We start from the raw sequence: 12558 nt of genomic DNA, 5'->3' as shown, positions 1-12558 counted from the left end.
ACTGTCCAGAATGGGTACTGGGCACTGCCACCTTTGTCAACCTGGCAGCTGTGGGACCCCGAAGATGATGGGTCAGGACCTCAGCATCCCCAAGGGACTCGTCTCACAAGCCAGGGTGGCCGGAAGCCCATCCCAGTGCCTGCCGCCACGCACTGTGCCCACTGCCCCCTCTGCCCCTTGCAGCCCCTGCTGTACCTCAGGGCTTTCTGGAGCCGCTGCAGGCAGTCGATGGCGAGTGGGCAGTGCTTGCGGGACTGCAGGAAGCGCTGCACATGCGGCAGGAGGATGTTGCTGGGCGGGAAGAGCCCTGTGCACAGCCAGAGCAGCTCCCAGCCCCGCTCCTCACTATACCTGCAGGAAGAGGTGTGGTGTCCAGCAGGGCCACCGCGGGCCAGTACGCCTCAGCTCCTCACACGGCAGCACATGCCTGCCCTCACCCCCACCCCTGAGGACCAACATGGACCCACCCCCGACAGCCTGATCCCATTAGTGCTACTCAAAGTCTGGTCTGCCAACCCCACCCCAGGCCGCACACTTACTAGTCAGGTGGAGGTAAGGTGCTTGTGTCAGCTGTGTCACCAAGCACTCTGGCTAAGTTTTTTTTTTTCTTAGAAAGACTTTCCTATGACGGAAGCAGTGTGTGATTTATATTATGGCAGCAGCTCTTTAACTCGTCTATTATTTGAGTAGCACTACGTTAGACCAGCCCCAGGACTCCCTCAAGGCACTACTCTGAGCTCCTTCGGTCTGGCAGGAGGGAAGCCTGGAGGGCTTCTAGGAGGAGGTGGCATTTGATCTAGGCTTTGAAGACTGAGGCAGATTCTGATATGCAAAGGAGAAGAAAGGTTTTCCTGGCTGTGGGCACAGAATGTGCGAAAAGATCTGACGCATGGTCCAATGGTAGACTTGTGTAAGAGATGTAGAGAGTGACAAAGCTGGGGAGGGAGTTGGAAGTCTGGGAATAAAGGGAGAGGGTGGGGCTTCTCTCAGGCTCTGGGATGAGCATGTGCCTGACTTCCCCCTCCTGCCATGGTCTGGGCCATCAGGGAGGCGGTGACACCCTCTGGGGTCCAACACCCCCAGCCCATGAGAGTTTTTTTTTTTTTTTTTTTTTTTTGCGGTACGCGGGCCTCTCACTGTTGTGGCCTCTCCCGTTGCGGAGCACAGGCTCCAGACGCGCAGGCTCAGCGGCCATGGCTCACGGGCCCAGCCGCTCCGCGGCACGGGGATCCTCCCAGACCGGGGCACGAACCCGCGTCCCCTGCATCGGCAGGCGGACTCTCAACCACTGCGCCACCAGGGAAGCCCCCATGAGAGTTTTTATCCAGAGCTTCTGACTGACAGCTCAGCCTGAGCCAGGGGTGGGACAAGTGCTCATGAGATGCACCTGTAGGCGACAGTGGCATCTGGGCTGGGGAGGGGTATCCAGAGGAGGCTCAGGCAGAGAGCAGCGGGAAATTAGGAGGAGCTGGGGCTGTTCAGCTTGTGGGGAGGACAGACTCAGGGTGCAGCCACCACCTCTCGGTTCTTGACCCTCTTCCTTGGGCCTTGGGGGAGAGCTAGGACATGAGGGGGCCTGAGGACAGCTTCCTGCTCTGAGTGAAGAAGGACTGTTCCAGGCAGAGCCAGCTGCTGCCTCGGCAGGGAGTGAGCTCCCAGTGGGAGGAGGACCTTTACGATTACCTTCAGCTGTTAGCACCGGGCGGGGGGGGGGGCTGCCCCTCACCCTCCCACCATCCCGGCTTACCTGATGTGGTTGTCAGTCAGCTGCTTCAGGATCTGCACGTACACCTCGTCCTTGAGGGGCTCAGCCTTCAGGGCACCCTCGAAGATCTGGTCTGTGAGCTCATTGACGGAGCGCATCCTCTTGGACGGGTAGTCACCCATGTACTTGAGCACGGGTGGGGAGCTGTCAAGGAAGGCTGTGGCCAATCGGGGAACAATGGCCCGGGAGGCAGGTGGCCACACTCTCCAACAGGGTCTGCCACCCCTGATCATGTGGCCCTGGGCCTCAGGCTACTCACCCAGGAAATGGGCATAATCTGCCCACACTGCTCTCCATGCCCACTGCCCACCTTCTCTCCTCAACTCCTCTGGCCACCTCCTCACTGGCCATCGTGCTCCAGGCCCCAGCCCCACTACCAGAGTCCTCACAGCAACCAGAATAAACTTTCCAAATCACAGATCTAACCATGCCACCCCCTGCCCCAGTGGCTCCCCATGGCTGCACCGCAGGACACAGTCCAAGCTTCTCAACAGGCCTTGGGAAACTTTCATCCATCAGCCCACATCTTAGGATTCCCTTCTTGAACTCTAGCCTCTAGCTGTGCTGAGTTAATTTCTGCCCTTGAAACAGCCCTGCTCTGCTTTGCCTCAGGGCCTTTATACATGCTGCTCCCTCTGTCAAAAACATTCCCACCTATCTCCCCTTTGGCCAAGGCCTACCCAGTCTCCAGCCTAGATATCACTTCCTCCAGGAAGTCCTCCCTGCCCTCCTCCAAGGCCAAGTCAGGTCAATGTGCTGTCGGGTCCCATCACAGCACTGACCCCGATCAGCACATCTCCACTCTCAACTATGAGCACATGAGGCTAGGGACTGGGTCTGCTCACCGCCGTGTCTCCACGCCTGGCCCAGCACATGGCACGATATACATCTGTCAACCAAGTGACAGGGTGCGAGGAGACAACGGATGAGGCAGCCCCCTGCACGCTGTAAGGTGCCGGGCACACAGAGGGAGCCGCTCCGTCAGCATCCCCCCACGTCTGCCCAGGCCCCAGCTGGGCCCCTCAGAAGGAAGTAAGTGTCCAGACGAAAACCCTAGAGGCCAGGCCCAGCCCAGCCCTCCCCTGCCCTAGGCGCCCCCTCCCCGTGGCCCCTGCCTGACCCTCCGTGCCCCCCCCCAACCCCTGAGGGTGCGGATATCGATGAAGGCCATGCAGGCCTCCTGCGAGAGCTCCTCGCTGCCCAGGATCTTCTTCAGCAGCGCCTGCTTGAGCGGCTCCCGCGTGTGGCTCCACAGCCGGTCCTTGCCGCGGGCCTTGGACACCATCACGCGGCTCAGCGTGTGCTTGGGTGGGGGCCTGCACAGCACGGGACAGTCCGCACTGACGGCCAGGTTGTGAGACTCCAGCCCCATCCCGCCCGCCCCGAGTAGGAAGAGTAGGAAGCCGAGCGGAGGGAACCGGCTTCCCTGCTGCGCCGCGTGACCTGGGATGAGTCACCAGCCCTGCCCTGGCCTTACTTTCTCAGCCGGAGATACTAACAAGGCTGGCTGTGCCCCGGCAGCCCTGCCCGCCTCCCCGGCCTGCTCGCGCCTGCTTCTCTCTGCTCGCTCTGCTCCAGCTGTGGCGCTCCACCACCCGGCTCACCCCGCCCCAGCTTAGCTCAGACACCACTTCCCCCACGAAGCCTCCATCTCCACCCCGACCCAGCATCTCCATCCCAACTCTGGGCGCACAGAATAACAGCCGCCTGGTCTCATGCCTGTCTCCCCACCAGGACTGTGAATCGGTGAGGCAGGTACAGCCTTGAGTCAGGAGTGCCCAGGACTCCACCTAGGGTGGGCGCAGTCACAGTATCTTAAATGAAGGAAGGATAAGATGACACAACATGAGAAGCGTCATCTCGATGGACTGAAACTGCCCTCTGGTTCCCTCTGACCTGGGCACTGCTCACAGACAGGGACACCACAAAGCAACCCCACCACGCAGACCAGAGGGTAGCAGAAGCCTGCAGCTCCCTGTCCTGGGGCCCTCTCTCCCCTTCCCCCGTCACCTGAAGTAGTCGTAGGAAAATTCCTCCAGCGTGTAGGGCTTGGCGCGCACCTCAGGCTCTGCCGTTCGCAGCTGCAAGAGCCGGATAACGTCCTGCCTCTGGTCGGGGGTCATGGTGACCAGGGCCTAGAGACCGAGAGATGGGGAGCTGAGGTCAGGCGCCCCTGGATCTCTACCCCGGGCCCCTGGATCAACATGGTAAAGCCCAGAGCCTTCTTAAGTGGGTCTGGGGGTGGGCCCTGTGCCCCATTCTGACCCTGGGAACACCTTTCCTCCTGGGGGATCTCTGACATTACCACTGCCTCCATCATGCTGGCCTTAGGACCCTTCCCTTGGTGCCCTGTGTCTGAACTAAGTTGGGTCAGTCAGAAAGCCTGGACAAGGCAGCGGATGTAGTGTGAGAACTGCCCCGTCAACAGAGCCTGGCTCCGGAGCTGCCTGGAAAGCTGGGCTCCGAGTCCTCAGTGCTGGCTCAAGGGGCTCCGGAGGAAGCAGGGCCTCACTTCCCATCTCTGCCCTCACTGCCTTTCTGGACAGTGCAAGCCCCGTCCCCATCCCCTAGGCCACTCTTCTCTGATCCCCTACCCCTGGGCAGTTCCTCCTCTGATGCAATTTCTAGGTTCCTCTCCACCTGGCATACATTTGATAGTTGCCCCCAACTTTCAGTTTATGGTCCCATAAGACCCCCAGATCATCTTCACAGAAGCTGCAAAGCATGAATCTACTGTGACCCCTCACTCCATTTTATGTGGGAAGAAGACAAGGAGGGGCCAGGGGAGGGGCCAGGGGAGCCTCCCATGCATCTGCCCCACCCCGGGGCACGTACCACAATCTCCCGCGGTGGCATGGTGACAGTGGGCATGACATACACGCAGTCGGTGGGGAAGTCCCCACGCTGCTTGGTCCTCTCATTGATGCCGTTGGCCCAGCCTGAGTTCATGACCTGCTCTCCTGTGTCATGGTCCAGGATGATGAGGTCCCCCTTGGCAAAGCTGAGGAAGCCTGACTCCTCGCCCACTGGAAGGCATGGGTGAGCAGGGCCACATGGGGGCAGAGAGAGAGGCTGGGATGGAACACCTCTCTTTGGGTTGATGACCCGTAAGCCTCTCCTCCCCCCTGGAACTGAGGCCCTGTCCCGTATCTGCTCAGCAGCCGCTCTGCCTCTACCTTACACAACCCCCAACACAGATAGCCATCGGAGGGGGCCGCTTCCCAGCTCAGAAGCCTTCCGTGGCTCCCCACTGCCCTAAAAGGAATCCCACACTCCTCGACACGCTACAGGCCTGTTGCTGGCAGATGGCCTTCCTGACGTCTTCTGCCTCACTTTTTGCCCCTCCTGCCTCACCTCACCCATTCCAGCCGAAACAAACTACCCGCAGTTCCCAGACACACCTGCCCCCTCCAGCCTCTGCTCGGTTCTCCTCTCTGCCCCAAACGTTCTGTTCACACATACGTCCTCCCCGAACCCCAGGCTCCCACAGCCTCTGGGCTTCCCGGGTCACTGCACTATCACAGGGATGGTCACTGTCTGTTCCCACCCCCTCCCCACTGAGGGCAGGGCTGGGTTCATTTCGTCTCTTTCTCACGCTCTGCTCGGGACCTCAAAGGCCCGGGGATGCACGGTCCATAGTTGTTACCACTGTCATCATTTGAAGATGGTGGGTATTGGGGGAACACTGAGGAGGAACCCCTGATCTCATTTGGAGAAGTTGGCAAGTAATAGGTATTTAAGACCAGAGGGAGGAAGGTTCCCCACAGGGCACAGATCGAAGGCACAGGGTTGAGCTATTTGGTCCAGCTGGAAACGAAGGTTTCTGGGGAAGAATGGGTAACAGGCTCTAGTGATCCTGAACGCCAGGCCAAGGCCAGGGCACGTAATCTGCCTAACACCCTGACCCCGGGGACTGGCATCTCGTGCCAGGAGCCACTCACCAGGGCTGGGGTTGTCCTGCAGGGCCACCACATACTTAGACCTCTTTCGGAGCCCCTCCAGGAAGGTGACCACCAGGTCACGGATGTCCTCAGCATTGCTGGAGGTGAAGGTGTACTCATCCCCCTTGATGGTGGCCAGCGTAAAGCTGGGGGCTACCAGTTTCGCTCCCCTGCAGGACCAACACGGAGAACAGGGCCCTGTCGGGGTCACTCCTGCCCAGCCCGAGTGAGATGCAGCACAGCCCAGGTCAGAGCAGCCCAGCGAGAGCGAGACACGGCACTCCCTGAAGGAGACCAAGGCCAGCCCAGTCAGATGTGGCCCAGCCAGAAAGAGGCCGGCCCAGCCAGGGTGAGATGGGGCCCAGGCAGCCACAGCTCAGCCTGAGTCAGCCACGGCCAGGCCAAAGTCACACATGGTCCTGGGAGGCCTGCAGGGGGAGCTCACTTCCCCTTTGTTGTCTAATTCCCACTCACCCTTCAGGGCTCAGCCTAGAAACCACCGCCTCCAGGAAGCCCTCCCTGCCTTCCCATAGCCCTCAGCACACTGGCCCCTACTTTACAATGGCTTATTCGATGCCCATCTCCCCTCTCAAGTGAAGCTGCAAGAGGACAAGGACTATCTTGTCACCACTGCATCCCATGTGCCTGGTCAGAGCTGGACATGACCCAACCCCTGCCCACATCGGACACAGCCCAGAGACACTCCTACAAGCCCCAGATGCGGGGAGGAGGCACTGCTGGGAATGCCAGTCCATTCCAGGACCCACTCCCAACGTTGCTCCCATGTGCACTGCACTTCTCAGTTTACAAAGAGCTCTCCTATCAATTATTGCATGTATTCCTCACCACTGTACTGATGGAAAGACCTCCATTTTAGAGATGAGGGCGTGGAGGTGAGTCCCACACGGAGCCCTGAATCTCAGGCCAGCTTTTTGTACACGCTCGACTGTCCCTGACTGTCCTAACCACCCGTGCCCATCTCAGAACAGCCACGAATGTGCTGTAAATACCCGCCCCCCCACACCCTATAGGGAGGAAGGTGCCTGAGGGGTCTGCAGGGTGCAGCACATACTGCTCGGTCACATGCGACCAGGACAGGCCACTGCGTGTCTCTGCACCTTGGTGATGTCCTCTGTTAGGTTTCCTTCAAAGGCCCCCATGACCCACAGAAAAGCCCCGGGAACTCTCTCCTTCCCTGTGTGTCTGCCTGTGTCTCCATCTGCCCCTCCTCACTTCAGAAAGCGCTGAATCAGGACCCTGGGTTTGAGTCCCATCCCTGCCACTGGTCTTCATGCGGCTTTGGACAAGTCCCCGCCCTGCACTGACGCGGGGGGTGGGGGCTGGACTAACCTACTGCTGGACACGGCCATGATCTCGGGGAAGGACAGCTCCAGAAGCACCTGCTCCTGCTCGTCCACGAAGTAGACGCCCGTCCAGTTGACGGCCACGATGACGTCGTTCTTGGGGAGGCTGGGGCCTGGGGCAGAGACAGAGGCACTGAGAGGGCACCTGCCCGCTGCCGGACCCAGCCCTTCTCGATCCTCATAACCACCAGGGAGGTGGCCAGGGTGGGGTATGTTGATGTCCATTTTACAGATGTGGAAACTGAGGCTCGGAGAACACAACCTCCCTACGAGCCGAAACCCCAGGTGCGGCGGGAAGAGAGTGTTGGATTAAGGAACTGGGTTGGAGCCGCGTTCCTGCCACTGGTCTGTGCAGCTTGGGACAAGTCCCTGCCCTGCGGTATGGTGGGATACGGGGAGGAGTCAGACAAACTGAGCCCCAACATTCCCTCGAACCTGATATTTGGGGGTTCTGTGAAGCCACCACCAGCACAGGGCCTGGCATGGAGCAGGTGCCTGGTACCGGTGGCCCGAGGTTGGCTAAGCAAGTGGCCAGTACAGGTTTGCCGGCTGCATCTACCCTCAGCTTCACGGGTTCGGCCCAGCCTGTGCCCTGGGCCACCCTCTTCTGTACATAGTAGGTGCTTTAATGATCACAATACTCAGTCAATTGTTTGACCCAGTGTGTTGCTGAGTACCTACTATGTGCCACGGAGCCCTACTGGGCTGCAGGGAGGCAGGACCCACTCAGCACACTGACTTGGAGGCCAGGCAGCCCTGCGGGCAGGAGGCTGGCTGACTGGGGAGTCTGGCTCAGGCCGGTCCCCTCCCTCTGCCACGGACCAGAGCCATCGAGGGAGGGACGGGAGGCAGGTGGGCTGAGGGGTACCTGAGAACTTGTAGGCTTCGTAAAACCTGGAGAAGAGCAAGGGCCACTTGAAGCGGGCATAGTTGACCACATCCTCTTTGACCTTCTGGGCATCAGTTCTCCTCTGGGCATAAATCCCCTGGAGGGGCACAGACAGGGACAGGGGACAAGAGACTTGGCACACGCTCTGCCTGGAAATCAAATGTCTCTGTCTGCACGTCAGAAGTGGGCCCCAGGCCACCGTGTCCTCGTGCACACCATGGCCTCACCCCACCCCCCCAGCCCACAGCCTCCCCGTCACTCCATCTTCCTCCGATTCCATCAACAGCAGTGAGCACTTGCTAGAGGAACATGGGTCCTCCCTCAGGGAGCTCCCGATTCAGCAGAGTGACAAGAAAGCCCCCAATCCCAGCAGGCGCATGTGCAAGGCACAAGGGCAGGGATCAGGGAAGGAGTTTGGGGAACAGGAACATGAGTGGCTAAGGATGGGGCCGGGGGGGTGGGGTGCCAGGCCTGACCAAGAAGAGGGAGTGGGAAACCGGTGAGTGGGATCCAGGTCACAGAGAACCATGGGCGAGGCCACCACTGTGAGGCTGGTCTCTTAGTGGAAACTGACAGGTAAACTTGGGAGTTAGGACGATTGCAGGGTAGAGAAGGGTTGGAGCCTGGAGTGGGCAAGCAGATGGGGGAATAATGCAGTGCTCCTGGCAAGAAATTAATGCACGCATGTTTTATTATCTAAAAATATTCTGCCGAGCTTTAATAAGAACTTGGTGGTATTGGAGTAGAATTGGAGGGATCAGAATGAACTCATGGTTTTTATCATCTATGAACACAAACATAGATGAAGACATGTGTGCGCCAGCCCTGGGCTGTCACATTTCCATGCACGAAGAGGGCCCAGAAGCAATGCCATCCCAAGAGCTGTGAGTATTCGGGGATAAGGGGCTCGGCATCTCCAACCCAATCTCAGATGGCTCAGAAAAAATAATAACATGTATGTGTGCAGAGAAAATAAAAGCAAATGTGGGACAATGTTAACATCTGGTGAGTCTAGGTGAAGTGTATACTGTACACAGCAGGCCTAGCTTTTTAACTTGCAACTTTTTCGTAAGTTTGAAATTATTTCAAAATAAAATGTTTTTACTCCTCTGACCCTAATAATCATGCTAATTCGGACCTGTCCACTCTACAAGAGGCCGGGGCCAGGGCTCTGGAACGCACAGGCCAGGGCACTACAGTCCAGCGGGGAGACACACGAGCTCGGTCATGGGCTCTGAGAGGGCAGAGGGCACATCTCGCAGCTGTGTCTCCAGGGCCTGGTGCAGTGCCCAGCACGTGGCAAGCACCCAAAACAAAGGGAATTCATGAGTGATGGCACCCAACCCAGAACATGCCAGGTGCCACATGCACATTGGCCGCGCACACCGAGGACCCAGGGAAGGCAGAGGAGTGGAGGTGGGGACGGAGGCTGGAGCTGTTGGCAGGTGGAATGGACGGGCTTCAGCAGCTGACCAAGTGTGAGGGGTGAGGGAGAGGAGGTGGCCAAGGACAGAAAGAATGGGGGAGGGAGTACATGCATCTCTTCTGGAGGGGGCTGAGGACAGGGAGGTCCTCGGGGGTGAGCCGGGCCTAGAAGCACACGGGGTGCAGGGAGCATTCGGGTACAGGTGGAGACTTGTGGGCAGCTCAAGGGGAGGCAAAGAGCTCAGGGGGAGACACATGGGGCTCCTGCGTTAGGGAAGAGGCCACGTGGCGTAGGGGTTGAGACACACTGATCTTGGAGCCCTTGGCAACTTGTGTACAAAGAGGATTCTGCTCTTATACAACAAGGGCCTGGAGATGGGGAGGCCCATCCCTCCAGCAGCCAGGGTCCCCCACCTCCACCAGGGCACCCCTGCTCTACTTGGGGCGGGTCTCTTAGCTTAGAAGGGAGCTACTCAGGGCTGGTTATGGGCCTGGGGCCTTAAACAAGAGGCAGAGGGGGCCAGTACCTCAAATTCCCCAGGCAGGAAGTTGGGCCAGAGCTCTTTTAGGGGAAAGGAGGTGCACTTCCTAGAAGCTCCTCCAGCATGCACCAACTCTCCTGAGCTGCAGCACTAATAAGCTTCGGTGGGAGGCCAGGAGCTGGGACCCCCAGTGCCCATGGACCCATGGTTTCCCTCATGAGGCCATGGGGCTAGATTTGATCCATCTCTGTGTCCCTGGCGCCCAGTGCAGAGTAGAGGGCAGAAAACACAAGTGAACTGATATCCATGGTGGAGAAAGGCTGCTGGGAGCCAGGAGGTCAAGGGTGCCATCCTTTCCTCCCAGCCCCATGGACAGACAGAGGTCAGGTAAGAGCTGTGACCTCTTTGATTTCTCAGGTCCTTACCCTTCAGCCAGGTCATCAGAAAGCCCCTCCTTCACAACCCCAGCCCTCTGACCTTCTTGTGGGCAGCAATGGCCAGCTGGGCCCACTTCTCCAGCGTCCTCAGGGGCGTGATCTCGCGGTCAGGGATGTAGGTGGGCACGAGGTTCAGGAGGCGCTCCAGGATCATCTCAGAGCCGTAGTCCACAAAGTACTGCTGGGAGGCCAGCTCGGCCAAGTCATCCTCCTAGGTGTGAGGAGGTCTCATTCACACGTGCTCTGGGAAGCCATTCCGGGCCACCAAAGCCCCCAGGCCCTGCATCCTGTAGCTTTCAGACCCTTGCCATTGGGACCCTGTGCTCTCCCTGACTCACCAGGACCTCCTGTCTGCTTGGTGGAGCCATGAGCACCCCAAGGGCAGGACCACACTCACCTGCTCCTGGGTTTCCTCAGCACCAGCACAGAGCTGGACTCTGCCCAGGGGCACATGAGCTGACCCAGGGGGACCAGCCAGCCCATTGGTAATGGGTCAGCCACCACCTTCTCAGCCTGATGAGAAAGGCCTGCCCTGGAGAATGGGGGACCTGGGTACTGCTGGAGACTATCAGAGGAACGGGGTGCATCACTACCTCCATCACCATCACTACACCCCCTGGGGACAGTCAAGGCATTGAACAACCAGTGAGCCATAATGCAGAGGTTGCAGAGAGCCAGATGGGCACTGAGCATTTGCCCCTTTTCTGTCTGAGGCTGGTGCATGGCAGCCCCAGTGATGCCTGCCTGGGGCTCCCCAGGGCTATGGCAGCAGGGGCAATAGGGAAAGGGTCTTGTGCACCTTGAAGGCAGTAGATGTTTTCCAACTAGTTCAAAGTATTTTGGAATTTTAGCAACTGATATGGCTGTACGAATACATTCTCCTTGAATATCAGCTCGTCAACACCAAAACCACCACTATTATCATCACCACCATTACCAACACCAACACCACCATCAGCAGCACCATCATCATCATCACTACCTTCACCACCACCTACACCATCACTACCTCCACCATCATCCCTCATTTCCATCATCTCCATCCTTATTCCTCCATCATAATAACCAACAGAACCATAAGTGTCATGAAAACCATCATCACCATCAAAAACAAAGCAACCACATCAATCCTGTCCTCAGGAGATAAAAGGATACACGTTTGTAAACTGTGGTCTAAACGAGTGGATCTCTTACTCCTTTAGAGCAGAGTTTCTAGACTAACTAACAATACAGCAAGATGCACAGACAAGATGGTCGAGTGGAAGGACCTGAGCTCACTTCCTCTCACAAAAACACCAAAATCACAACTAACTGCTGAACAACCATCGACAAAAAAGATATTCTACTTCCAAAGACAGAGAAGAAGCCACAACAAGACAGTAGGAGGGGTGCATTCTCAATACAATCAAATCCCATGCCAGCCAGGTGGGCAACCCACAAACTGGAAAATAATCGTATCACAGAAGTTCTCTCAAAGGAGTGAGAGTTCTGAGCCCCATGTCAGGCTCCCCAGTCTGGGGGTCTGGCAAAGGGAAGAGGGGCCCCTGGAGCATTTGGCTTTGAAGGCCAGCTGGGCTTGACCACAGGAACTCCACAGGACTGGGGGAGAGAGAGACTGCAGTCTTGGAGGGCACACACAAGATTTCACATGCACTGGGACCCAGGGCAAAGTAGTGACTCCACAGGAGCCTGGGCCAGACCTACCTGCAGGTCTTAGAGGGTCTCCTGGGGAGACAGGGGGTGGTTGTGGCTCACTGTGGAAACAAAGACACTTGTGGTGGAGGTACAGGGTACTCATTGGCATGAGCTGTCCTGGAGGCTGCCATTTTGACACTAAGACCTGGCCCACCCAACAGCTCGAAGGCTCTAATGCTGGGACATCTCAGGCTGAACAACCAGAAGGCCAGGAACACAGCCCCAATCATCAGCAGACAGGATGCTTAAAGTCTTCCTGAGTCCACAGCTGCCTGTAAACACACCCCTGGACATGGCCCTGATCACCAGAGGGACAACACCCAGCTCCACCTACCAGTGGGCAGAAACCAGTCCCTCCCACCAGGAAGCCTCTTAGACCAGCCTCATGCATCAGGCGGCAGACGCCAGAAGCAAGAGGAACTAAAATTCTGCAGGCTGTGGGACCATAAACACAGAAAGTTAGACAAAATGAGACAGCAGAGGAATATGTTCTAGATGAAGGAACAAGATAAAACCCCAGAAGAACAACTAAGTGAAGTAGAGATAGGCAATCTACCTGA

The 12558-nt window shown here is 57.8% G+C and overlaps 1 protein-coding gene across 3 annotated transcripts in view; it reads right to left on the bottom strand.

Moving 5' to 3' along the window:
- The window catches only part of MYO7A (myosin VIIA), an 86900-nt gene that overhangs the window by 7888 nt on the left and 66454 nt on the right, over positions 1-12558 (bottom strand). For 2 of the 3 annotated variants that reach the window (XM_060160101.1, XM_060160103.1), the window contains exons 30-38: positions 10344-10514; positions 7939-8056; positions 7057-7183; positions 5707-5876; positions 4601-4791; positions 3776-3900; positions 2924-3081; positions 1748-1901; positions 196-351 (exon numbers count right to left, since the gene is read on the bottom strand). In XM_060160101.1, the coding sequence (XP_060016084.1) occupies positions 196-351; positions 1748-1901; positions 2924-3081; positions 3776-3900; positions 4601-4791; positions 5707-5876; positions 7057-7183; positions 7939-8056; positions 10344-10514 (1370 nt within the window). Of the gene's footprint in view, positions 1-195; positions 352-1747; positions 1902-2923; positions 3082-3775; positions 3901-4600; positions 4792-5706; positions 5991-7056; positions 7184-7938; positions 8057-10343; positions 10515-12558 lie in introns of all 3 variants that reach the window. The other variant, XM_060160100.1, reaches the window with a different exon arrangement.

Source organism: Lagenorhynchus albirostris, chromosome 9, assembly GCF_949774975.1.
Source record: "Lagenorhynchus albirostris chromosome 9, mLagAlb1.1, whole genome shotgun sequence".
Classification (NCBI taxonomy): Eukaryota; Metazoa; Chordata; class Mammalia; order Artiodactyla; family Delphinidae; genus Lagenorhynchus; species Lagenorhynchus albirostris.
This window is presented reverse-complemented; position numbering and strand designations above follow the sequence as displayed.